Here is a 24,783-nt window from a genome sequence, read left to right as displayed (position 1 = left end):
CAAGGAACTCCTTCCTGATGTGAGACAAGCTTCAAGAGATTTATCTTCTCTCATGTTTTCCAAATAGTTTATATATAGTAAAGATGATTAAGTCTCCTGTGTGAGCTGGGAGGTAATTTGAGTCTGTTCACACACTGCATTAGTGAATAGAATAGAAACACAGTGGTCCATGATGGGCTTTTATTAGCATATGCTTTGTTATTTTCTGACAGGTTGTCTGAAACAGAACATTTACATAGCAGCACAAAGCAGGATATGAAGTATTTGGAGGAGCAGCTGGAGGAAGAACAGGACCGTCGTCTTGCTGCAGAGGAGGCGCTTTTTGCAGCACAGGATCAGATCAGGAGGTGAGGCAGCTTGAGCAAACACACACTCACCACAGAAGTGTGTTGGTTCTAGCTCTGTTTTTCATATGCACTTCATCACATCCTTCTGGCAAGTGGCACTGGGCACAGAGACAACTACCATGTCTGTCACAGAATCACAGAAAGGTTGAGGTTGAGGGGCCTCCAAAGACCATCTGGCCCAGCCCCCTGTTCAGCCTAGACCCAGAGGTAGACTTCACAACCTCCCTGGGCAACTGTTCCTTCAATTGTGGGCAGATAGGATGAGATAAATGATTAGACATTAAGACAAGCTCTGTCTAGAAATTAGATACCAACTTTCTTGATTAGTTAAATTAACTACTGGAAAATATAATTTGGAGACTGAGAATTGGGTGCAGGTTGAAGAGGAGTTCTCATGCTTCCAGGGGATTTGTCTGCTCAGTAAGCACCTGTCTGTCATACCTGAAGCATGCCTGAAGTTTTGACTTGAAGAATGTTACTAATTTTTAATGTATTGCCAATTAACATCAAGTTTTCATTAATTTGGTTATTGAGAAACAATGAAACACTTAGGAGAAAGGACTTTCGTCCACCTTTCCCAGGCTTAGCTTCAGCTTAGCTCCCCTGTCCTGCCCTGTGCCCTGAGAGTCAGCAGAGCAAAAGCAGCTGATCTGGACTAATGTTGGGATTAGGGTGCAGTGAACAGCAGGTTCAAAATGCTTGATTCTCCTCACTGGCTATGGAGGGGGCTTTAGGACATGACCTGATTGTAGGCACATGTGCTGTGCATTTCCTGGTAGTTCAAATAACTGGAGTTACGGATTAGTGGAGTCCTTTACGTGAAAACAATGCCTTTCTTCTGACACACTTGCTGATTTAGCCAAAAAATAATGGTCTGTATAGAAGAATTCTGGATGAGGTTCCCTGGTAATAGCTACAAGGTTTGGACAACTGTAGCTCCTTCTGGCATTAACGTCTATAAAAGCCTCCTGCGGCTGATCTCACTAATGAACCATAGCCCCAGGATGTGACTGTTGCCTCTGTCACTAGAAAATAGGAAGAACCAGCACTATTGTAGCCAGAGATGGCTTGCAAAATAATTTCATAGAATTTAAAGCATACAGGTGTATCATCTGCCCTGGCTTCTTCCAAGTCACACTATAAAATTTCACTTGAAAGGGAGAAGGACTCCTGCTAGCTAGGCCACCCCATTCTTTTGCTCAATGTGAGCTCAGGAGGCATAGCACCTGTTCAAATGGAACCAGGACTTGCTTGCAGGGATTGATTCCTTTTTTGAGAAATACCTTCTTTCCTAAGCTTGATTACAGTGGTGATTTGGGACATCATAATAAAAAACTGAATTTAATTTCATATTTGTTGTGGCAGGTTGCAGTCAAGTGAGTGGTCCTCTTCCATAAGTGCCAGCATTGATATGATTCCAGGTCATGAGCAGTCCTTACTGATCAACTCCATGGATTCCATGGATTCCAGCAGAGTAAGAATTTAACATTCACAATTATGTGAGCCCCAGCTGATTCAAGAAACTGTGAACCTACAGCACTTAAGTTCCTCTGCAGAGACACATAAATGAGTTGGGGACTGTAGTTTTTCTGCTCTCACCATGCTGGAAACAAAATTGGGTGAGGCTGGTTCATGTACAGCCTGCAGAGAGCAGGGGAAGGGGAACATTTCATGAGGATTGCCCTAGTGTTAGTATCTGACAGCAGAGCAAGTTGGGGAAAGTTTATGCTCATTAGCTTAAACAAACTTACCTCCTTGGTCTGGAGAGCTCTGGATGAAGGCAGCTGGGGCCACAGCCATTCCTTCTAGTGACTGCTTTCTCTTTACTCTTCCAGACCCAGAGTACTCCTGGACTGCGACGCCTGTTACACTCTCTCTTCCGCTCCCGGACCCACTTGCCTCTGCTAGTGGCCATGTATCTGCTTGCTCTCCATGTCCTGCTCTTCCTGTGCTTCACAGGCCACCTGTGAGCAGGAGTGACAGCTTTTCCTCCAGCCTCAGTCCTGTGCATGCTGAGGGCCTGCACACCCTCACAGAAGGGCAGCACTTGCCCCAGCTGCAGCCTTTCCCAAACCGGCGCTGAAGCAGCAGCTGCACCCAGCACCTGCTGTCAGTTGCTGGTGCCGGGGAGCTGCTCCCAGGAGATCTGCCCTTCCCTCAGTGTTTCTACATGAGTGGTTCGTTTTCTGAGCCACAGTTGTGCTGCAAGCCTCAAGGACAGCATCTGTTCCTGTACCTGGAAGCAGTACCACTCAATTTAGATAGAATAGTGCTGCAGTAGGAATAAGAAAAATACTCGAGCTGCTGCAGTACTTCAGCACTTCTAAAACTGCACAATCTTCCCCCTCTTAGTCTGAATCCATGAGTGGGGTTGGGAGAACTAGCTGGATGTGAAAGAATTGTCTTCCCTTTCTTCCTTCCACCCCTTAGATTTGCTCCATGGTTCAGGGCTGTCTGAAATGCATATCCTAAGGAAGTTATGGGCACTTTAAGGAATGTGAATTTTAAAACCATATTTCCTGCTCAGTTGCATGTCCTGTTGAAGAAGGGCCAAAATTAGTATATCTAGCCCTGGTGAGCATTCCATTTAAAATCATTACTATGTCTGCCCTGACAAGCCTGTAAAATAATGCCAGTAATTTAGTTATTTAAAAGGAATAGGAAATATGAAACCTTTCAACTTGTAAGTTAAAAATCCTCCTATTTATAGCATTTGTGCGCCTCTTATGATGGAAGGTGCTGCCTTACCTCTAGTAGAGCAGCCCTGTTCCTGCCTCCTCATCCACTAAATACTCATCATGAGACGTACAGGCTGTGTTGAAGGGGTCCATAATGTGCTGTGTGGGCCCAAAGCAAAGGCAGAAACTCCAGAAATAAACTCTCTCCCTGGTGCTGAGGAAGGAGCCAGAGTTCTAAAACCTTCTGATTTTAGATCCCTCTGGTGTAGAAAGCTGGTGCTGGTGTTTGAGCATGTTTGGACCCAAATCAAATGATGGAAATGAACTGAATCTTTTTTGATATATGGAAATATGGATATATTTCCATATGTTTTCTAAAAACCCCCTGAATTTGAGACTGTCCTCTTCCAAAAGGAGAATGTTGAATGCAAAGGAAGTTCAGTCCTGTTCATTGTCAGATCCTGAGTGGTCGTTTCATTCAGAGTATTGGCCAGGAGAATCCTATCTGCCTCTTAGTAGAGCATTAACAATCACATTTTTCCCATGGGGAAGAGGTAGTTCTTTTGATATTGCTGGTAAACTAAGCTGCTGTAGCCAGTGCAGAAAGCCTGCTTGAGGGTAGATTGATTTCACTGGTAGCTAAACCAGCTGGATCTCTGGCAGGTCCAGAGCACTGGCACTAGATAGCCTCTTGTAGACTGTCCATGATTATCAGTGTGAACTTCCTTTAACTATGTCAAATTCAGTGACCAAATAGTTTGTCTATAGCTTCCTGGGGTATGAGCTCCTGTATGTATAATAAAGTTTATTTTTCAGATGGAGTTTGTGTAATATTGCCACGTATCTGTGCGAGTGGAGAGTGCAGTTCTGCTGTATTAGCACACCTTGTGTGGGACACGGTGGGACTGCAGGTCTCCTTTGTGTACACTGCCTTGTGGGATGGTTGCAGAAGCTATTTCTTTATACAGTGTGAATGCCTAGGTGATGACCTTTTTTCCCTATCTCACCTCTTGCTCAGCCTTTTTCAGCTGACAGGATAAGGAAATAGCACTTGAATAGGCAATGTCTCATGTCAGGGGTGCAATGTGAAAGCAATTCCAGTAAAACAATACCTACTTGAGTTTGTTTTTCCACATTTGCCTGAACACTGCACCTTGTTAGAGTGTGTAACACCAGGACAGATACAGAAGTTGGCAACAGTGAGCTAGAACGTGCTGGTCATTCAGATGGGACAGGTCAACTGTCCCAGCTTTCTGTAGCCAAAACCAGGTACCCTTTTTCATAGTCACTACTACAGTCCCCCACCACCGTTGGAACAAAAGCCAGCATTGGGGTGTTGTAAGGCTGTAGATAATAACAGAAGCAAAGGTTATAAGCAAAGTATATTTCCTTAAAGCACGTGCATTTTTTTTTCCTGAACTGAAGAAAGGTATGATTCTGATGCCTCAGATACATTTAAATGTTTTATACCTACAGATGGAACAGGTATAGCGTAGATTAAATATGGGAATAAAACCTCAAAAGGATCTCCTGGTCTGCTAAGCATACTCTGACTGAACAGCTTTGTGGTTTGACCTGATGAAAGATGGGGCCTTTCAGCTGATGGTTCCTGTCTCAAACATTTCAACATTTTGTTTCTTCTCCAATGAAGCTGTCCTGCCTTGATTTTTGATTTATCTTCAATAAAGGCTGAGAAGGAAAGTCAGCCAACAAAGCTGTGCACCGTCATCCTCGGACACTCACACCAACTCAGCACCACCACTGAGGCTGGGACAGGTCTGGTTATGTGCCGGGAGGAAGGTAACATCAGGCCTAGGGAGGAGAGGATACAAGTTACTGCATGGAGCTCTAAGGGGAACCCTCCTGATGCTCTCAGCTCCCTTTACAGGACAGGTGTGAGGATCTGGGAATGGCAGACAAAGCTCATGATGAGGTGCAAGGGACCTGTGCAGGTGCCCTCACCGAGGGCAGGTCAACCCACCCCTGATAATGAGAGCTGTGTTAAGGCCAGTGCTGAGGAGAAACAACAGAGGGTGCAATCACAGGTAAGTTGCTCCTGAGCACACTGAAAGCACCCATGTGCTAAGACTCTTTTCAGGAGTGTTTGCTGCCTCTCAGGAGCCCAAGACACGATGTCACTGGACAAATAACTTCAGTTCAGTGCAGCCTTTGGACTGTGCCCACTTTCATGGGGGTACTGGTGATCTTGCAACAAGAAGCCCAAGTTTGACCAAAGGAGTTTTCAGGGCCCTGGGCAGAATGGGAAAAGGTTCAGAAGCACAGTTAGTGTTCTCATCAATCCTCCAAGTAATGGGGAGAGATACTGAAAGTAAAAGGCATGCTCAAGACCCGGCTCCAGGATTTGTGCCTCCACCAGAATTTTTGTTTTTATACCCATGTGAAAAGTCTTATTTAAAACACAAGATGTGCTGGGACCTGATGGTCTCCATTGTGCTGATGGGGGAACTGTGTCTGCACTGCATCAGTGTCTCAGGGATGAGGCAGCCTACAAGGGAAATGCAGCACTGGGGCAAGCTCTGGCAGCCATGACTTCAGCAGAGCTGGGGGCTGGGATGCAGGAAGTGAAAAGAGCTGAAGTTAAAACAGGAACTCAGAGCAGACACAGACCCAAAGCTGTCACTGGCAGCAGGTTCCTGAGCAAAAAGCAGCAAGTTTGCCAGCAGGAACTGGTGAGCCTTTAAAGGTAAGAAAACTTGAAGGGGTTTTGGGAGTGGAAAGTGAGAAATTGCTATAAAAAAAAGTGTAGTTTTTGCTGGGCAAAGAGAACTCTTTCCTGAACAAGCATGTTTAAGGGGATGATGATGCTCGACATTTGCTTCTTAGGCTATTGTCCTGTCATCATTGTGGTTCTTGTGTTTAAGGCTCTAAAGAACCACATTTCCAAATCTACCAGCACGACTGTGCTGTGTGGTAGCCCTGTATTTGTGCTGTAGTGGATGCTTTCCCAGGGGAAAATGGGACAAAAAAGGGTTGAGATGCAACCCTGGCTGATATTTCTCATATGGACAGTGTCCAGAGCCTTGTGATGCAATTACAGCCTGTGGTTTGTCATGGCTTCCACAGTGCATGGCAGGTGGCTTTGGAGACTGGGTGGTGGAGAGCCATTTACAGCAGTATTTAAAACTGCTCATTCAAAGGTCATTCAGCCATCTTATTTGAGCTCAAATCAGCTGTCCTGTGCTAGCTGGTTATTATTGCTGGTTTATGCTTTACAGAAAGGAGCAACGAACTTTAAAACTCTTTGGCATGAGAGATGCCAATAAATGAGAGAGGAAAAAAGGAGAAGAAAGGTGCTAGAAGGGGCTGTTGTCCACATGAGCCTTTCTACATCCCCTGCTTCTAATTGCAATTAATTGTAGCCAGTTTGGCACTGGATTGCTGTCAGTGTGCAATGTCACAGACTGTGGTCCTGAGGCACCCGCAGAAGGCCTGAAACCAGGTTTTCACTGTGTACCTGCCTTAACCCTTCATTTTCTCTCTTGGCTGACTACCTGGCTTTGTTCAACAAAAGAAAGAATCATCATTGCTGTGCTTATTTAGTTTCTGTTCTCTTTGTTTCCTGATCTTACAGTGCTGGTTTTCTGGAAAGGACAGCTCGGAACTGAGCAGTGCACTGTACTAAACCGGAAGGTTATACACTTAAGCAGCTTTTGATGTGGGACAGTTAATTACTTAGCATAAACAGAGAATTATTAATGATTCAGCTTTGACAGAGGGCAACTGCCCCAAGGGCTCAGGGCTGTCTGAGGCTTCCACACAGCCATGGGAGTGAGGGGTTACACAGCTGAGCAGCACATGGTAAAAGCTGCTGTTAACTGAAGATCTAGCACACAGGAGCTCTCTTCCTTCCTGTTCATTTGGTCACAATTTGGTGTGATGGAGAACAGGGCTCAGCTCAGTCTTTTCTGCATGTTCTCTTCCATCTTTCTCTCTGCCCCACAAAAAAGCTGCTTTGGGCAACACAGAGAACTTGCAGTTCCTCAATACTGCAGGCAGAAAAAGGGATGGGATAGGAAGGGATGGGGCTCTGATGAGAGTGATTGCTCTGGGGTGTAGAGGCAGCAAACTAATATTTTCTCAGTGTCTCTCATTTTGGAAAAACTCAGTTGTTTTGAGGGGGCTTTTTAATTATGTTTTTTTCATGGTCACCTTGAAAATGAAATGCAGCAGTTTTAGATTTCACATTACTTTTGACTTCCTCTTCCTGGGCCCATCACTTCCTCCAGGCCTGCAGGAGCAGTTCCACTACAGTCTCAGCCAGTTTAGCCCTACATCTCCAGGGCTTTTAGCTCCATTTCCCATTTTCTCCATGTGACAGACATGAACTCCACACAGCACCAGCTCTGTCACACCACTGTCCAGCCTTCTCTGACCCTTCTCTAGGCTATGGGCAGGGATTAAAAGGTTGAAAAGCAGACAAGAGGCTTGAAGAGTTCACCTCAGTTCCAGCAGCACAGTGTTGGAGCACACCATGGTGCGTGCAACTGAGCTAATAGCAGGGGTGACTCAAGGAACAGCCTCCTCCAGCACAGAAAATAATTGTGTGCTGGAAAAGCAGAATCTGGTAATTGGATGCCAGCATTCATTTATATTATAATGTGTGTGTTCCTGCTGCAGAGTCAGGGTGCATGAAGGCCATGGTTTACACTTGCACTCCCTGTGCGTTTTGCTGTAAGACATGCTGGGGCTCAGGAGCAGGTATCTTGGGGGTGCCCTGTGCTGTGTGAGGGACAGACGTGTGAGGACCAGTGGCCTGTAGGGGCCCCTTCCAGCCCAGGTTCTGCTCTGACTTGGTGTGAGCCAGCTGCAGCCGTGTGTGTGACACTATGTCCTTGTTGTGCAGATGTGGAAAGCAGTTGTGGGACACAACGTGTCGGTGAAAGTGGAGGCTCAGGGAGATGACTGGGACACGGACCCCGATTTCGTGGTGAGTGTCTGCTGTGGAAACTCTCATACTGGTGGTGTGAAGAGCTCCTGGCCCTGAGCTCTTGCTGCTGGGGCAGGGCTCAGGGCTCGGCAGGGCAGGATCAACCAAGTGCCATCAGCCCCTCACAGGCACTGTCAAGTCACTTGTCTGAGCCACTTCTGACACATCTCCACGTTTGGTCTCCAGAACTTCCTACATCATTGCATACCCCATGTCTGACCACAAGTAATGGCAATTAAGGAGTACAGAATATGCAGGCAGGTTTCATAAACCTGCTCGTTTAAGAAACTCCCTTGTTACAAGGGTAACTCCCTCATCCTCTCCACAAGATGTTACAAATTTTACATATGTAACATATGTACAACAAATTTTCTGTGTCCCATACTCTTTGTAACTGTACATGATGCAGGATTTCCCTAATTTATCTTTTTTCCAGATAAAAAAATCCTACTCTGTTTACAGTCAACTTGTGCAGGTGCAGCTCTGTACCTCTTACACTCTTGTTTTATATCTAGTTCAACTCTGAGTTGAGCTGGTGAGAGAGCAGAATGGTTCTGCCCGTGGAACCCTCTGCATTCATACAGGGTCATAATTTTCACTTTCCATTTGGTTCCCTATTATTTTCCTCATAAGCCTCTCCTGTTGGACAAGAGTCCTGTGCTTATGAAGTGCAGTCTTGCCTAATTGTTTCCAGTAAGAAATTCTAGTTTGGGGCAGAAAATCAAATTTCTTTCTCATGGTTTCAAATTATTAATGTTTTAGGGAAAATCTACACTGTTAATTTTTTTTGCTCACTTTATTTCTTCTATTTGTGGAAGCATTCAAACTAAGCATGAACACAATAAGACTTTGTATTAACTTTTTCATTCTATTTTATATATACATATTTTCAGCTTTATTGTATATTAGGAAATACATTATTGATGCTTCACTTTATCAAATATATGTTGTCATGGTTTGACACTGGTACAATGCTAGTGCCCCTATGAAAATGCAGTCTCTCAATTGAATGCTGTGAAATGCAATTGAGAACAGAGCAAAGCAGGCCCAAGCTTAATAACAGAAAAAAACTTTATTAAGCTACTACTATAAAAGAAAAAAAAGAAAGGAAAAAAAAAACCACACAAAGATCAAAATGAAAACTTTGCAAAGCATTCCTCCTCCCACCACTCAACTCCAACAAACCACAGCGAGACACAATCTGGACCCCAATCAGGTTTCCACCCTGCAGACAATCAATACTCAGTCCATTGAGGGAGAGAGGAGTCTCCTCTGTGCCACAGATCCCCAAAAACACAGCTGCCACATCCTGTGCTTCCATGTCACACATGGCACTGCCCGGAGAAAAAGTTTGCCATGGTGACCCTTCTCCTTTCCATGCACAGTGCTCTCACCACCAATGCATGGATGGACAGACTGCTTTTAGGATTTTCCCTTTCAAGGATGTCCTGCCAAGAGGGTAAAAAACAACAGTTCAGTTTTTCATTCTTTGGGACCACAGTCCCCCCCATTTTCCCCTGGGGTCGAGGGTCCAAGAACAGAGATCTTCTTTTCTTCTTCTTTGAGGACAGAGGGCACCACCACAAACCCCCTAACTTTTCTCTGTTCGCTCCACTTCTGTCTTTTCCCAGCTGAATCAGGTCTCTTGGCTCACTGGCATCCTCCTAAAATACAGTCTCTCTTGGAGGAGAAAAATTGGTTCAGTCTGTGGCCAGCAAGGGAAAGTCCAGCTAAAAAACCACTCCATCTCCTCCCACCTAGAATTCCTCCTTCTAACATCCCAGAGTCCAAGCTGTCTCTCTCCCTCTCTTTCAAACTGAGGAGGAGAAAAAATTCACAAAGCTTTCATTTCTCAGGAAGGATTAAAAGTCCCGACTCCCAAGGATGGCTTGATGCCCAGGCTCCAGCTCCCATGGGCGGCTGGGCACCTTACGGCCCCCTACAGTGAACTGCTGACAAAACTGCCACTGTCTCTCTCTCTCTAGAGAGGGAGACTCTGGGGGGGAACTGAGACATCGCAGTTTTCTCCACCCTTCCATCTGCAGGGGCCAGCCCGGTTCCAGTCCCTCCACCCTTGGGCCTACCTCATTCAGGCCATGGGCCTTCCCCTCCCCCACCCAGCCACGCCGGGCAGGGGCAAGGCTGCACTGCACGCTGACCGGAACCAAAGAGAGTGAGTTCTTCTGGGAATTCTGCTTTTAACCCCTCTGTGTTCTCAGAGGCGTGTCCACCTTCAATTGGTCAATATCCAAATTGACCTCTTCCTTCCAAGAAAATTCTTTTTCCGTGTCAAACCACAACATATGTTCAGAGCTTCCACAAAGCTACAACACAAGGCTGTGATGGCCAGGTCCAAGGGCTGAGGTCACTGCAGTTTCTTGAGTGTTTTCCCTAACAGCGAATTCCACACATGCTGGGTGTCACTGTGGCTCTGCGGGGTGGGTCGGAGATGCCCGGCGGGGATGGGGTGCAGGACCCCTGGGCCGTGCCTGGTCCGACAGAGCGCAGTGAGCCCCGTGCGGGCCGGGGCTGACGGCCGCGCTTCGTCCGCAGAACGACATCTCCGAGCGGGAGCAGCGCTGGGGAGCCAAAACCATCGAGGGCTCCGGCCGCGCCGGGCACATCGAGTGAGTGTGGCGGGACCGGGGCGTGGGGAGCGGCCGTGCTGGGGACAGAACGGGACATGCCGGGGACAGAACAGGCTGTGCTCGGGACAGAACGGGACATGCTGGGGACAGAACGGGACATGCCGGGGACAGAACAGGCTGTGCCCGGGACAGAACGGGCTGTGCCGGGGACAGAACGGGACATGCTGGGAACAGAACGGGCTGTGCCGGGGACAGACCGGGCTGTGCCAGGGACAGAACGGGACATGCCAGGGACAGAACAGGCTGTGCTCGGGACAGAACGGGCTGTGCCGGGGACAGACCGGGCTGTGCCCGGGACAGAACGGGACATGCTGGGGACAGAACGGGACATGCTGGGGATAGAACAGGCTGTGCCCGGGACAGAACGGGACATGCTGGGGACAGAACGGGACATGCCGGGGACAGACCGGGCTGTGCCGGGGACAGAACGGGACATGCCAGGGACAGAACAGGCTGTGCTCGGGACAGAACGGGCTGTGCCGGGGACAGAACGGGACATGCTGGGGACAGAACGGGACATGCCAGGGACAGAACAGGCTGTGCTCGGGACAGAACAGGCTGTGCCCGGGACAGAACGGGACATGCTGGGGACAGAACGGGACATGCCGGGGACAGACCGGGCTGTGCCGGGGACAGAACGGGACATGCTGGGGACAGAACGGGCTGTGCCGGGGACAGACCGGGCTGTGCCGGGGACAGAACGGGACATGCTGGGGACAGACCGGGCTGTGCCGGGGACAGAACGGGACATGCTGGGGACAGAACGGGCTGTGCCGGGGACAGACCGGGCTGTGCCAGGGACAGAACGGGACATGCCCCAGACAGAACTGGCTGTGCTGGACTGGGCCCTGCCCACAGTGGAGAGCACGGCAGTACCGCAGGCACAGCCGGGCTGCTCTGTGCTGGGCCGGGAGCCTCTGTGGGCCCCATTTGTCAGTTCTTGGCCGGGGTGAGGGATCAGGGGCCGAACCCTTGCACCTGGGGCTGCCCCGGTGCAAAGGCTGCCAGCTCCTTCCCTGCCCGGGGCTGACCCTCGGGACAGCCCAGCGCAACTCCAGGAAAAAGGGAGGTGTGGGGTCCCGAGAAGGTCGGGGTGTAGCCCTGAAGAGGGCTGCCAGAGAGGGGCTGGATGTCCCCCTGAGCCCACTGGTCCCTTGCCAGACCCCCAGGTGCCCTCAGGCACAGTGGCTGCGGGTGTGGCTGGCACCCAGGGGAGCCCAGCGCTTGGTCCTGCCTGAACATCCTGCTGGGCCATGGCTGCTGCAGGGCATAGCTTCATGGCTCTGCAAAATACCAACCCACGTGCCGTGTCTCTGTCTGCAGCATCCATCAGCTGAGGAACAAGGTATCAGAGGAACATGAGGTCATCAAGAAGAAGGAGCTGGAGACTGGCCCCAAGGCATCCTATGGCTATGGGGGCAAATTTGGAACAGAACGAGACCGAATGGATAAGGTAACAGCTGTGGGAGGCTTCCCTGAGCCTCAGTGGAAAAGTGCTTTTCTCATAAAGGAGTGGGTATCTCTGTTTTCTGGCCTGACCCTGAAGGGAGAGTATGGAGAGTTTCCATGGCTGCACAGATTCACACATATCCAGCTAGCACATATGCTGTCTCCAGGATCTGTTTGAATTCATTTGTGTTCTCTACAACTTCTTTGCAATGCTCCCTTTAGCTGTGAAAGTCTTTCTGGGGCTGTTCAAGCCTGCTGCGTAACAATTAAATCTGGTGCCTCCCTACTTGTGCTTGCAGAACTAATGTGTAGTAATTCTCTCCTCATATTCTGCATTACAGAGCTCATATCTCCCCAAGATAAAGCCCTAGACATCAGATCTGGTCTATGTTTTGTGATAATCATTATCACGCTTCTTCCTGCACCTTTCAGCATTTAATGTTTCTTTCTCAGAAGTGAGATGATTAGATCGAAGTAGAGTTCCATAGATATGGTCACTGTGGGATTGAACAATACCAAGATGGCAGGGTGAGAAAGACTGTCCTCAGAAATTCCCTGCTCTCCCTGCCAGAACTCTTGTAGTCAGGAGCTGCACACACTCCTCAGCAGAAGGGGCAGAAGCTGAACACTTGCAGCATCCTGCTGAAACCAGACAAAGGCTAAGAAGTTGCTCAACAAAAGCACCCTCACTGTAGTACAGTAGAGTCTGAGCACAGCTGAGCACAGCTGTTCCATTTTGGCATACAGTGTCTGTAGTTCCTGGCCAGAGCACCTCCAGCAGGGAGAGCAGGTTCCTGGCCTGGCCTATGGCCAGGTTTGCTGGCCCTCGCTGTCAGATACAGAAGGGGAAAACGGGTGCCAGAGCTCTGCCTGGAGTTCTTGGCTGTGTGTGCCTGTCTGCACTTTCTCTTGTCTACCCTGTGATTATCCACCATGCAACTCCCCCAGCACATGAGAGTAGCTGGCATTCGGCATCCCACACTTGCTGGCAGAGGGGATGTTTGTGAGATGGCAGCCCTCGAGGCTCCTCCCAGGCCTCTGAGCAGAGCTGCTGCTGGCAAAGGCCACGTGGAGAGCCTGGGTGCCATTGGCACAGCCAGCTTGGACCTGTTACCTGTGGCTACGAGCGTGTCAGCGGTGTTTGGGAGCAGCTGGTGCCTCTGCCTGTCCACCATGGATGCTCGTGTCACACTGTCTCTCCTCTCAGTGCGCGGTAGGACATGAGTACGTTGCTGATGTTGGGAAGCACTCCTCGCAGACGGATGCAGCCCAGGGGTTTGGTGGCAAGTTTGGAGTCCAGCGGGACCGAGCTGACAAGGTGTGTTGGGCAGTGCAGCTGAAATCCATACCTGTGGCCTGTGCTGCCTCTGGAGCGTGCCACACGCCAGCCTTGGGCTGTTGTCAAAGCTCAGGGCATGCAGGGTGTGCCCTGTGCCCTGGTCTCACTGAAGCACAACTCAGCTGTGTGCAGGGCAGTGGCCCCACAGCATGGGGCAGCCGTGGGGCAGCTGGTGTGCGTTGCTGTGCTGGGCCTGTCCCACCCAGGCAGAACACTGTTTCTCCAGGGCCTGTGGTGTTTGCCCCTGCGTGCTGCAGCACTAGACAGGGAGCTAGTGACAGCCTGGCCCCAGGGGAGGGAGGCTGAGACCCATCTTGGATCTCAGGATGGTTGACAGTCTTCCCCTTCTTGTTCCAGTCAGCACTGGGCTTTGAATACAAGGGCGAGGTGGAGAAACACTCGTCCCAGAAAGGCAAGTCCTTGGGCATATGTGGCTTCTTGACCCTTTGCCCAACTTCTCTTCTGCTCCAGTATCCCGTGCTGTTGGCTGTGGCACAGTCTCCTGTCTCTTGTTTCAGATTCCTGTTCCCAGTCCATCTCCCTTGTGGTCCCGTGTGCCACTGACCTGTCACCACCCTCATCCTGCACCTCCTGCTTGTCTCTGTACTTTGCTTTGGTGGAGAGCCCATCCTGGCCGAGCAGAGGAGATACCCCACCCCATGATGGATGGCTGGTGCTCCCTCTCTTCTCAAAGCACTTCCTAGAACTGCTCCAGAGGAAGCCTGAGCACTGTAGCACTTAAGAAGTGATTGCTGGAAAAGCAGCCCTGTAAGGAAAAGGCACAGCAATGGATATGAAAGCAAAACCCTACAAAGCATCCAAAGTTCTGCAGAATTCTGCAGATAATTCAACAAGCAGTACAAGAATTTAAACTCAGGGTATTTTAAATATTTTCCACCCAAGAGAAGATAAGAAGGCATGGTCTGTTTCTGTTTCCAGTAAATGTGTGGAATACTGCATTACCAACAAAAGAACTGAATCAGGTTCATTAAAAAAAATATAAAAGAAGGAAAATTGTTTGAGGCATTCTTGGTTGATCTTAAAATAATGAATGATGTGCAGTTGTTCTCCATTAACATATTCTTGTAGACATAGGAATTTATCAGGCTGTGTAAAACTACAGAAATTTCTCAGGCAATGGAAATGTCAGCAATAGAGTGTTTGGATTGCTTTTCATAAAAATGTGTCCATAGTGGAAGCTTCAGCACCAAGGTAACAGTCATAAAATCTGTGTTTACTGAAAACAGCTCTCTTAAAGATCCATTTCATAACAGGCCTATAGGTGGATAATAGTTTAGTCACAATAAGTTTAAGAATTTTTAGGACTTGCAGATTAAGTGACTGAGCTTCTATGAAACAGAGATCCATTCTGGAATACAGAATGTTCTTATGCACATTTCTCTAGATCACAGCCTCCATGGATTGGTACAGCTGAAGTTGCTGGAGAAGCCTCAGCTCAGTCCCATGAAATGCAGACCTGTGAGAATAGCATGAGGGAACAGGAAGAGGTAGCTCCAATTTACTCCTGGAGGGCAGGATTTAGAGACTGAACAGGCAGGTGTCTGAAAGGAGGAGTCTGTACAGCCAGGAGTTAGGATAGAGGCTGAAATGTCTCAGGAATCAGCCAGTATTAACCAGGTGGTCCTGTGAAACAGCTGAACATGGTAGAAGTTTTTAATGGAACACTGGTTTGGAGATGGAAAAAGGAGAGGCACAAGGCAACTGTGCTTTGCTCTTTCACAATGACCACTGTGCCAGGGAGCAGAGTGGGACCAAGTCTGCAGAAAGGGAGAGTTCAGCCTTGGTGGTAGTCCCCAGGGTCAGGTGTGTCCCTGGGGAAGCTGAGATTCCATTACAGCACACATAAACCCTTACTCACAGCCCTTTCCTGAGGCTGGCAGACCACAGGCTGAAATCCTGGCTCTGGAGGTGGGACTGATGCCCCAGCTGTCAGTGCCCAAGTCCTGCGTGGCTTTGCCTTCATGGGTGACAGCTCCCACTGTCCTTGGCATGTCTGTTTTCTTCTTTCCTCCTGGCCTGCTGTGTCTCCTGGTGCCCTGACCCAGTTTGCCTTGTGCCCCCATTCCTGTGGGCTCTCATCCATGGTGTTCCCTACCATCCACTCTGTCCCCTCCAACCCTTCACTTTCTGTGGTGTTTTCCATCATCTCTGCTGCTGTCCCTTCTCCCTGGGGGCCCTCCCCAGCCCTGCTCCCTATCCTCTCCTCACCAGCCCCACGCTGGGGGCAGCATTTGACTCCACGCTCCACCTCAGATTACTCCAAGGGCTTTGGTGGCCGTTATGGAGTGGAAAGGGATAAGGTGGACAAAGCAGCTGTGGGATTTGACTACAAGAGCCAGGCAGAGAAGCATGACTCTCAGAAAGGTGAGCCCCAGCAGCCAGGTGAGCTGGGGAAAACTGAGGGAGCTGGGTGATCTGGAGGGGCTGGGGGTGCTGGAGGGGGTGGGGGAGGTGGGGAAGGCAGCTGGGGAGGGGGAGCAGGCAGTGCCAGGGCTGGAGCTAGGGACTGTGCCTACTAGGACTATGGGCACTGTGCAGGGCATTTGCAATCTGCTGCAAGAATGGTGGAAGAGCTACAGGGAGCTGTTGGGAAGGGCCAGGTGAGGAAAGCCATTGCACAGTGCATGGCTGCTAAAAAGAGTTCAGGCTAAAGGAAGAGGAGCAGAAGAGTTCTGTGGGCATAGGGATCTCTTGGACCGCATATCACCAAAGGAAGGGTGAAGGGGAAGCTCAGGCAGGTGCTAATAGCAGATGAAATATCCCAGGGAGGATGGAGGGCTGTTGCTGCAACACCAGTGGGGAAAACTGGCCTTGTTCCATGTCTTTCTCTAAGTTCCAGGCATGGAAAGCCTGTGAGAACAGCCAGAGCTCACACTGCTGCCACTTGTCTCCTTCCTTCCCATGTGTGTTCTCTTCCATGCCCTGATCTGGATCCTTGTGGCTGAAGACTATTCTGTGGGCTTTGGTGGGAAGTTTGGGGTCCAGAGGGATCGTCAGGACAAGAATGCCCATGGCTGGGACCATCAGGAAGAAGTGCAGCCCCATGCATCACAGAGAGGTCGGGCAATATTGCCAGAGGTGGTAGCAGTTTCCTTGGAGCAGACACAGACCTGTGTCTGGAGCTTGTGGTTCGTAGTAAGAGATCCAGCTGCTGGAAACAGAATGTGTCTGGCACGTTGCAGAGCAGCTGAGACACAGTGAACCCCAAAGCACAGAGTGGGTGGGAGCTTGGATCAGTGGGGTCACTGACCCACGCAGTGTGGGTCCCTCAGTCAGGACTCTCAGACTCTCCCATTCTCCATAAGGGACGTTTGTAACCATGAGCTCATCGTAGCCTCCCTGCCCAGATTTGCTCTTTGCACACATGAGACACACTCTGAAGTCACGAGCTCTCAGAGAGAAATGAGGCAGAGCAGATCCCAGGAGTGCCTAGTGTGCAGCATGTTTGACCTCCCTGAACAGGGCCGTGCTCCACTCGGGTGGGGTGACTGGCCTCACCCTGGTGCCTTGGGCTTGGGCTGGCAGGTACAGCCCTGCACACCTGTGCCCTCAGCTGCAGGGAGGGAGGGAGGGATTAGTCCTAAAAGCTACTGTCAGAGCACTTAACTTTATCTGTGACTCATCACATATGGAATTAACTAGAGATAACACATGCAAACTCATTTCACTGGTCACAGCATACTGAAGTCAAAGGTGCATACAAAATACTATAAAATAACATTTTTTTTCCATACAGACTATGCCAAGGGGTTTGGAGGCCGTTATGGGGTCCAGAAGGATAGAGTGGATAAGGTAAGACTGCTGCAGCCTGCAGTTGCTTCCTCATAATCACTGCTTTTTGCCCAGCTAAAAGAGAAGAGATTCCTCCAGTGGAGGTGGGATCCCAGTACCCAGTGCACAACTATGGAAGGAACTGGCTGAGCATAATTACCGGGGGTGCAGAGGAATGCAGCCTGAGGAGACTGTAATGCAGGATTCCTCATGGTACTCTCTGTCATTCCTCACTTCTCTGCTGTTGTTACCCTCTGCAGGTTTCTCACTCCTATCAAGGAGTGCCTCATGGTCTGTTTGGGTGCTAAATCTTCCTGCACACCTTGAAGAACTACAGTAGGGATGGGATTGGCACAGATCAATCTGCTGTGCATGAGAAGAGGTCACCAAGTTGCTGGTTCAGGTTTTCTGTTTGGGCTGACACCAGGCAAAGCCTCATCTACAGTCACATCTCAGAGTGAGGCACTGAGATCAGTTCTGTGCTTGGCAGGCTGCCCTGAAGGCTTGGTCCCAGAGGGGGTCCTGCGAGTGGGTGTGATCTGCATGGATGTGATAGCCTCAAAGATTCAGATTCTGGGGCTTTGGGGCATTTGGAAGAGGAGTAAGGGTGCCTTCCCTGAAACCTCCTTCCCTTGCAGGGGCACAGGGCTGTGCCTGGTACAGCACCAGCGTCACTGTCCTCAGGAGCTCGAGGAAGCAGGGAAGGCTGCAGACACACTGAAACCACCCACATGGTCCTGGCCATGCTGCGTGGGGAGGCTGGGCCTGCAGCAGAGAGGGAATGTTGTCCTGCCCTCAGAAGAGATTAGAGCTAGCTCTGAATTTATTAACAGCAAATGGAGGTGCACTGACAAAGGGCACACCTTGTATGTGGTCAAAAACAACATACAAAAGCAGATGAGGACTGGGTAAAAGGGTTGGGGGTCTTTTGGGAGGCAGGATGCAGAGAGGCAATAAGCAGTTCTTGTTCAGCTCAAAGTGAACATGAGTTTGTGCATTTTAAGAATACTGAAGCATAAAGAAACATGGTAAAAATAAGGATTATTTGGGCAAGTAACTAAGTTTCAGATTGCCTGGTCCTCAGGAATGGAGAAATGCTGAATTCACTGCACCAGAGCAGAGCATAACAGACCCTCGGGCAGCCTGAACTCCCCTTTTGTAAAGTTCTGGATGCTCAGTATCAGACTAAGGCTCACACAAAATAAAAATACCGTCATACACACAGCATATCCAGGCTTCTACTGTTACCTATGGACACCTGGTTCTGAGCCTGCAGGCTGGTTTACCTGCTCAGGTGTGTTTTCTGCAGGGAGAGCAGGGCTGCTGTTGGGCTCCATGGCTGCAGTTGGCCATCAGCCTGTTGTGACACCTGCAGGCAGCACCTGCTGTAGTGTCAGGCTGAGAAGTAGGTCCTACCTGCTCGTTCCTTTTTGCATGAAATAGTTTTCTCATGAAAGCAGACAAACCCTTAAGCTGTCTCTATCTCACTTCAGTTTTCCTGCACCCTCGCCACCAATCCCATTCCCGGTTCAGCCGCTCTCCATCCCTCCTGAAGCTGGTGGTGCTGCAGGTGTTGCACAAAGGTGCTGCTTTCAGGCCCCATGCCACGGGGAGTGCTGGAGTGGATGCAAGTGTCCCTGGGCCTGGGGAAGAGGCAGATGGCCAGGCATCCCCCCAGCTCCTTGCCATGGTACAGGGAGTGTCCTCAGCCATGCTGTCCTGTGTCACTGCTCCATCTTCCCGCTGGGCTCCACAGCACCTTTGCAGCTCTCAGTGCCATCTCTTGGGCAGCGACACGTGTGTCCTTGGCTGGGGGGCAACAGGCACATCCCCAGGATAGAGAGGTGTCAGCCAACAGTCTCCCCTGGGCCAGGGCAGGTGTGCAGGTGAGGACAAGAACACCTGGGAGCAAAGCTTGCCATCACCAGTACCAAAATCCATCACTGGCATTGCCCAATGGGCTGAACAGTTCTTTCACTTCCTCTTGCAGAGTGCTGCTGGCTTTGATGAGATGGCAGCTCCCACCTCCTCCTATGAGAAAACAAGACCCCTGGAGGCAGGTGAGACCTGACTCCCAGCCCTGGGCTTAGGAAGCTGTGAGTCTCACAGCTTCTTCACTCCCTCTGTGGCAGCCTGCTGGCAGGTGTGTGCTGTGGTGGGATAGGGGTTTAACCTGTGCTGGAGGGCAGAAGAAGTTGGCTGACTGCCAGTTTCTCTGGAAGAAACAGAGGTCTGGGTTTCTCCTGAATGCTTGGGGTGGTGGAAGGAAGAAGCAGGGCTGGGTCCATCAGCTGTCTCCTCACAGGAGCCTCCAGTGGCACCAGCAGCCTGCGGTCACGGTTTGAGCACTTGGCCAAGTCGGCAGAGGAGGAAAGCAGGAGGCAGGCAGAGGAGGAGCGGGTCAGGCGGCAGGCCCGGGAGCAGCGGCTGGCTCGGCAGCAGGTGAGCCAGGGCTGTCTTGCCGTATCCTCCAAGACTCGGGATAGACTTTTCTTCAGAGCCTTGCAGCTCCATGTCCTATCTGCTCTCTTGAGGGGAACCTCCTGCCTAAACTGCTTCCCTGCATCTGCCAAGAATGGCCACAGAATGGCTTCACAGTCATCACTGGACTTTCCTTTTCAGCACACCAAACACTCATACAAGGACATACCTGCACTCAGCCTGTGCTCTGGCTTCAGCTTCTTTAGTTTCTGGTGCCTGGCAAACAGTGTGGCTACTGCTCCCCACAGCACTGCTATCCCAGCAAACTGGAGATGGCCCCCAGCCCCTATGTTCACCTGCCTTCCCCCTGGTGCTGTTCCTGCACTCAGAGGACAGAGGGGTGTTAACAGTGGAGCTGTCCCCCCCACATTGCTCCTCTTTGAGGCTACCTGACTGTTGTCACCAACCTGCGAGTGCCCAGGCCCACAGCAGGTTTGTAGGTGGAGGAGACCTTTCTGAGTTGCTCTGTTGGGAATGTGAGCAGCCATTGTTCAAAGGGACTGAGCAGTCTTTTCTCCGGCAGGAAATCCCTCTCAGAGAGAAGGAGCACACTGGGACTGGGGCAGCCCCTCCAGCCATGCCAGCAGGGGTACCCAAGGCTGCTGCTGGGGACCAGCACATGTCACCAGCAGAACAGGTACCAAGGCAGCCTGGGAGAGCTGGGGAAGGGGGAGCAGGCAGAGGGGATTGCACCTGAGAGGAGCTGTGCTTTATGTGCAGCCCTGCAGGAAGATGTGGAGCACAGCCACAGGGTGGGAGAGGCTTTGGAAGGATAACGGGGAGCACTGGGCTGGGGATGGGCCATGGCTGCACAGCACCTGACCCCATGGGATGAGCTCTGGGAGCAGGTCAGTGCAGTGGCACTACCATGGGCTGTGCTGAAGTATGAACAGAGAGCTCAGACACGTGAGTCCTGAGGGTCTCCAGGGCAATCCCAGCTGCTGGTTCAGCGGCCTGAGCAGCTGTTAGCTCTTTCCCTGGTGTGCAGGAGATGGTGTTACATTTGTGCCCTGGCAGCAGTAAAGGGGCTGCCTTGTGCCAGGTGCTGGGAGTCAGGGGAGAGCTGCCTGTGGTGGGTGCCTTGCAGGTGACTTTCCAGTCACTTTCCCACCTCATGGCAGGAGGCCAAAAGGGAGGATGAAGAAGTACCACCCACTTTGCCACCAAGGCCAGCAGATCTGGATGCAGAGCTGTGCAAGGTCCCGAGCCAGGATCAGCCCATCTACAATGTAAGTTTGGATGTTGGTGGAGACTATGAGGAGCTGCCAGAGCCCTCTGACTACTGTGACAGCACCAGTGGAGGTGCTGACTATGAGGAGCTGCCAGCCCCGCTGGAAAAGCTGGATGCCACCTATGACTTTGGAGGAGATGGAGGTGAAGACTATGAAGTGATCCTTCCTCAGGAGTCCAGACAGAGCCATCCCCACCTGGGTGAGTACTGATGGAAGAGCCCATGTCTTGAGAAGCTTGTACCTGTCCACTAACTTCACTGGATGTAAGGGACAAACTGCAGAGGGAATTTTTATCCTGAAGTCTACTGTGGTCAGGATAGCAGCTTCTGGTGATGGAGACTTGGTTGTGCCCCACTCTCCTGCCCAGCTCTAAGGTGCAGATGTGCTGCATGGGATGCTGGACCGGAAGCAGGAATCTGCTGGATCAGGGTCTGGGCAGGAGGCTGCCACAGGCCTGGGAGAAGCTGGGTGTGCACCAATGCTCTTGCTGCAGTTTCCTGGCAAGTGCTGTCCTGGTGCCTGGGGGTGCCTCTGGTTCAGCCCATTCCTCATATGGCTGGTGGTGCTGGGACCTGCTCTGGTGGAGTCTCTGGTGTGAGGAGTGTAGGTAACCTTCGTCCAAGCACAAGAGCAAACTGCATGGGCTGCTGTCGGTGCTTCTGTCACAGCCGGCATTGCTGGCATGTGAAGAGGTTGGAGTTATTCCCAGCCTTTTTCCTAGGAGAGGAGCATGAATGATCCGGACCCAACTGTCTCCTTGAGGAAAGGGAGGGAAGTCACTCCTTGCTTTGGGCTGTGGTGCACCTCTCCTTACTGACAGGGTTGATGTGCTTCCCCAGAGCTGGGCTGGAGGGTGGCACTGACCATGACTGTGTGGGTGCTTCAGCCTCTGTCTCATCTGTGTCCTGCAGGGAACACAGACAGTGCTGCTGAGGGGCAGAGCCCCGGGATCTGCGCAGTGGCTCTCTATGATTACCAAGGAGGTGGGTCTGCCCTCAGGGCTGGGGGAAGGCGCTGTGCCCCACAGGCCTGTGCTGTGGGGACATGGGGGTTCACTCCAGCAGGGAAAGGACTGGTGGTTTAAATTGCTTCCTCCTGGGAAGCAGAATGAGATCTGACATGGGAATGTCATGGTGTAGGAATGGTGTTCTCCAGTTTAGTACTCCCAGTAAAAAAAAAACATATATCACTTCTCCTCTCCAATTGGAGGCACAAAAAGGCAAAGATCACAGGTTGAGATAACCGCAATTTTGGAAACAGTGATAAGAAAGCAAACAGTAACAGCAACAATGTTAATAACAAAAGATATAAGAAAATTAATTATTCTCATGGAAAAACACCCACCAATAGACAATAGTGGATGGCTCCCTCCACCACATTTTCCCAACCCAGTGTTCCTCGAAATCGAGAGTCCCTTTCCCCCACCATGGCAATGACATGAGGTGGCACAGAGTAACCTTGGTGTCTTGGCCACGGCCCCTCCCAACTACTGCAAAAAAATTAGCCTTGTCCTGGCCCAAAGCAGGAGAGGAACAGAGAAACTTCATCTTTCATCTGTGATGTCTTGCTCTTTCTCTGCTTTATCTGTGCTGTAGGATGGAGGTTGGGTGAGGTAAACTCTTGGGGTTATCAGAGCACTTGTTCTGTCTTCTCCTGCCTGGGGGACAGTGGGAGGAAGAATGTGAACCAGCTCTCTCTGGGGTTCTCTTTGCATTGTGACTGTCTTTTCTTGACAATTTTTGCAGATGGAGATGATGAGATTTCTTTTGATCCTGATGACATAATCACACACATTGAGATGGTGGATGAAGGCTGGTGGCGGGGACAGTGCCATGGCAGAGTCGGCCTCTTCCCAGCAAATTATGTGAAGCTTCTGCAGTGAGATGAGCACAGTGCAAGCTGTTTCCTCCCAGCTTTTGCCTCTGGCGTGGTTTGACACTGGCCAAATGCCAGACACCCACAAAAGTCACTCATTCACCCTTCTCTACCACAGCTTGGCAATGGAGAGAAAAATTTAATGAAGGCTTTGTGACCTGAGATGAGGACAGGGAGAAAATACTCCAAGGGCAAAGTAGGCTTGACTTAGAAGTACAAAGTGAATTCATTTCTAACAGAGTCAGAGGAGAATAATGAGAAATAAAATAAGCCCTTAAAACACCTTTTTCCCCCCCAACTCCTCCCTCCTTCCCACCAACAGTGCATGGGAGTTTTGGTCATTTCATCACTGAGATTTTTTTCCACTGCTCTGGGAGAGGAGTCTTTTCCCTGTGAGACTGTGAGGTCCCTCCCATGGGAAAAGTTCTCTGTGAACTTCTCTGACAGAGGTCCACTCTCATGAGCAGCAGTCCTCCCAAAACTGCTGCAGCATGGGTCACTGTTCCCTGGGGTGCAGTCCTCCAAGGCCAGACTGCTCCAGCCTGGGAGCAGGGCTCTCTCTCCACTGGGTCTCCCACTGGATCACAGCCTCCTCCAGGCATCCACTGATCTGGCATGGACACCTCCCCACAGGCTGTGGCTGGATCTCTGCATCCCCTGTGGATCCCCACAGGCTGTGGCTGGATCTCTGCATCCCCTGTGGATCCATGGGCTGTACATGGATCTCTGCATCCCCCATGGATCCCCACAGGCTGTGGCTGGATCTCTGCATCCCCCGTGGATCCCCGTGGGCTGCAGGGGCACAGCTGCTTCACCATGGTCTCACCACGGCTACAGAGTAATCTCAGCTCGGGGCCCTGGAGCAGCTCCTGCCCCTCCTTCCCCACTGACCTTGGTGTCTCCAGGTTGTCTCCTTCACATATTCTCACCTTCTCCAATTCTCTGGCTGGAATTGAAATTGCTCCTGTCTTTGAGTTCCTTCTTAAATCACAGAGGTGTTACCATCATCTCTCATTGGCCAGCCTTGGCCAGCAGTACGTCCATTTTCAGAGCTACCAGAGGTTGGCTCTGCTGGAAATGGTGGAAGCTTCCAGCAGCTTCTCACAGAAGCCACCTCTGTGCCCCCCTGCTACCAAAAACCAGGCCATGCAAGACCAAGGCATTCCACCTCTTGACTCTGTGAATAATGAATTTAAGAAGAAAATCAAAACAAAGTGGGCATAGTTTGGTTTTTTCCTAGCCAGAGAAGAGGGGGATGTGAGAACATGTGAAGGAGACAACCTGGAGACAGGAAGGTCAGTGGGGAAGGAAGGGCAGGAGGTGCTCCATGTGCCGGAGCTGAGACTCCTCTGCAGGCTGTAGTGAGACCATGGTGTGAAGTGTTTTCTCACAGTCCTTATCTCAACTCATGAACCCATCATTTAATTTTTTTCCCTCCTCTGTGATAGGGGAGGGTGAGTGAGTGACTTTTGTTGGTGCCTGGCATTTGGCCAGTGTCAAATCATGGCAGCCTGTCTCTGCTTCAGCCTTTCCTGTGTTATCAGCTTCATTTGGCTCAGCTTGGTATATCCACATTCAGAGAAATATCAAGGAGCAAACTGGAAGTGCCAGAGGGAATGTTTTGTCTTATGCCCAAGAGGATTTTGATTCCCATCCACTTCCAGGTAGGAAAGTTGGGATGGTGTAAAAGCATATGAGTGCAATATAAGGTCTCTTCTATCTAGGCTGCCCCACCTGTCAACCAGCAAGCTTGCAGGAGTGTGTCCTGTTCCCAGTAGGGCAATTCCCAGAGCAGAAATACCAAATGTAGTCCAGGCAAGGAAGAAGGGGTGTGAGCTGTGGGAACTTTGTCAGTTGCTGTGGCCCTGGATCTCATCCTAGTCAGGGGCTGGGGAAAAGAGTGCTGGGAAAGCCAAACTGGTGTTTATTCCAAGGAAGAGACATGTTTGCAGCATGGACCAGAGAAACATGAACGTGGTCTGTGTGACCCTTTT

At 50.5% G+C, this 24,783-nt stretch overlaps 2 protein-coding genes across 4 annotated transcripts in view; both read left to right on the top strand.

Annotated features, from left to right (window-relative positions):
* GOLGB1 (golgin B1) overlaps positions 1–3,846 on the top strand; it is a 36,781-nt gene extending 32,935 nt beyond the window's left edge. For all 3 annotated transcript variants that reach the window (XM_021546973.3, XM_021546974.3, XM_021546975.3), the window contains 3 exons: positions 213–347; positions 1,713–1,821; positions 2,183–3,846. In XM_021546973.3, coding sequence (XP_021402648.2) covers positions 213–347; positions 1,713–1,821; positions 2,183–2,317 — 379 coding nt within the window. In that variant the 3' untranslated portion in view covers positions 2,318–3,846. The remainder of the gene's footprint in view (positions 1–212; positions 348–1,712; positions 1,822–2,182) is intronic.
* A 1,029-nt stretch (positions 3,847–4,875) lies between these two features.
* Positions 4,876–22,869, top strand: LOC110479573 (hematopoietic lineage cell-specific protein). The gene is made up of 15 exons (XM_021546960.3): positions 4,876–5,729; positions 7,890–7,973; positions 10,527–10,600; positions 11,945–12,074; positions 13,278–13,388; positions 13,767–13,821; positions 15,684–15,794; positions 16,378–16,488; positions 17,167–17,222; positions 19,192–19,261; positions 19,507–19,643; positions 20,206–20,319; positions 20,804–21,113; positions 21,826–21,897; positions 22,660–22,869. The coding sequence occupies exons 2-15, from the start codon at positions 7,890–7,892 to the stop codon at positions 22,794–22,796; spliced, it is 1,572 nt and encodes a 523-aa protein (XP_021402635.2). The 5' UTR covers positions 4,876–5,729; the 3' UTR covers positions 22,797–22,869.
* Positions 22,870–24,783: the final 1,914 nt, after the last annotated feature.

The sequence above is a fragment of the Lonchura striata genome, chromosome 5, assembly GCF_046129695.1.
Source record: "Lonchura striata isolate bLonStr1 chromosome 5, bLonStr1.mat, whole genome shotgun sequence".
NCBI lineage: Eukaryota > Metazoa > Chordata > Aves > Passeriformes > Estrildidae > Lonchura > Lonchura striata.
This window is presented reverse-complemented; position numbering and strand designations above follow the sequence as displayed.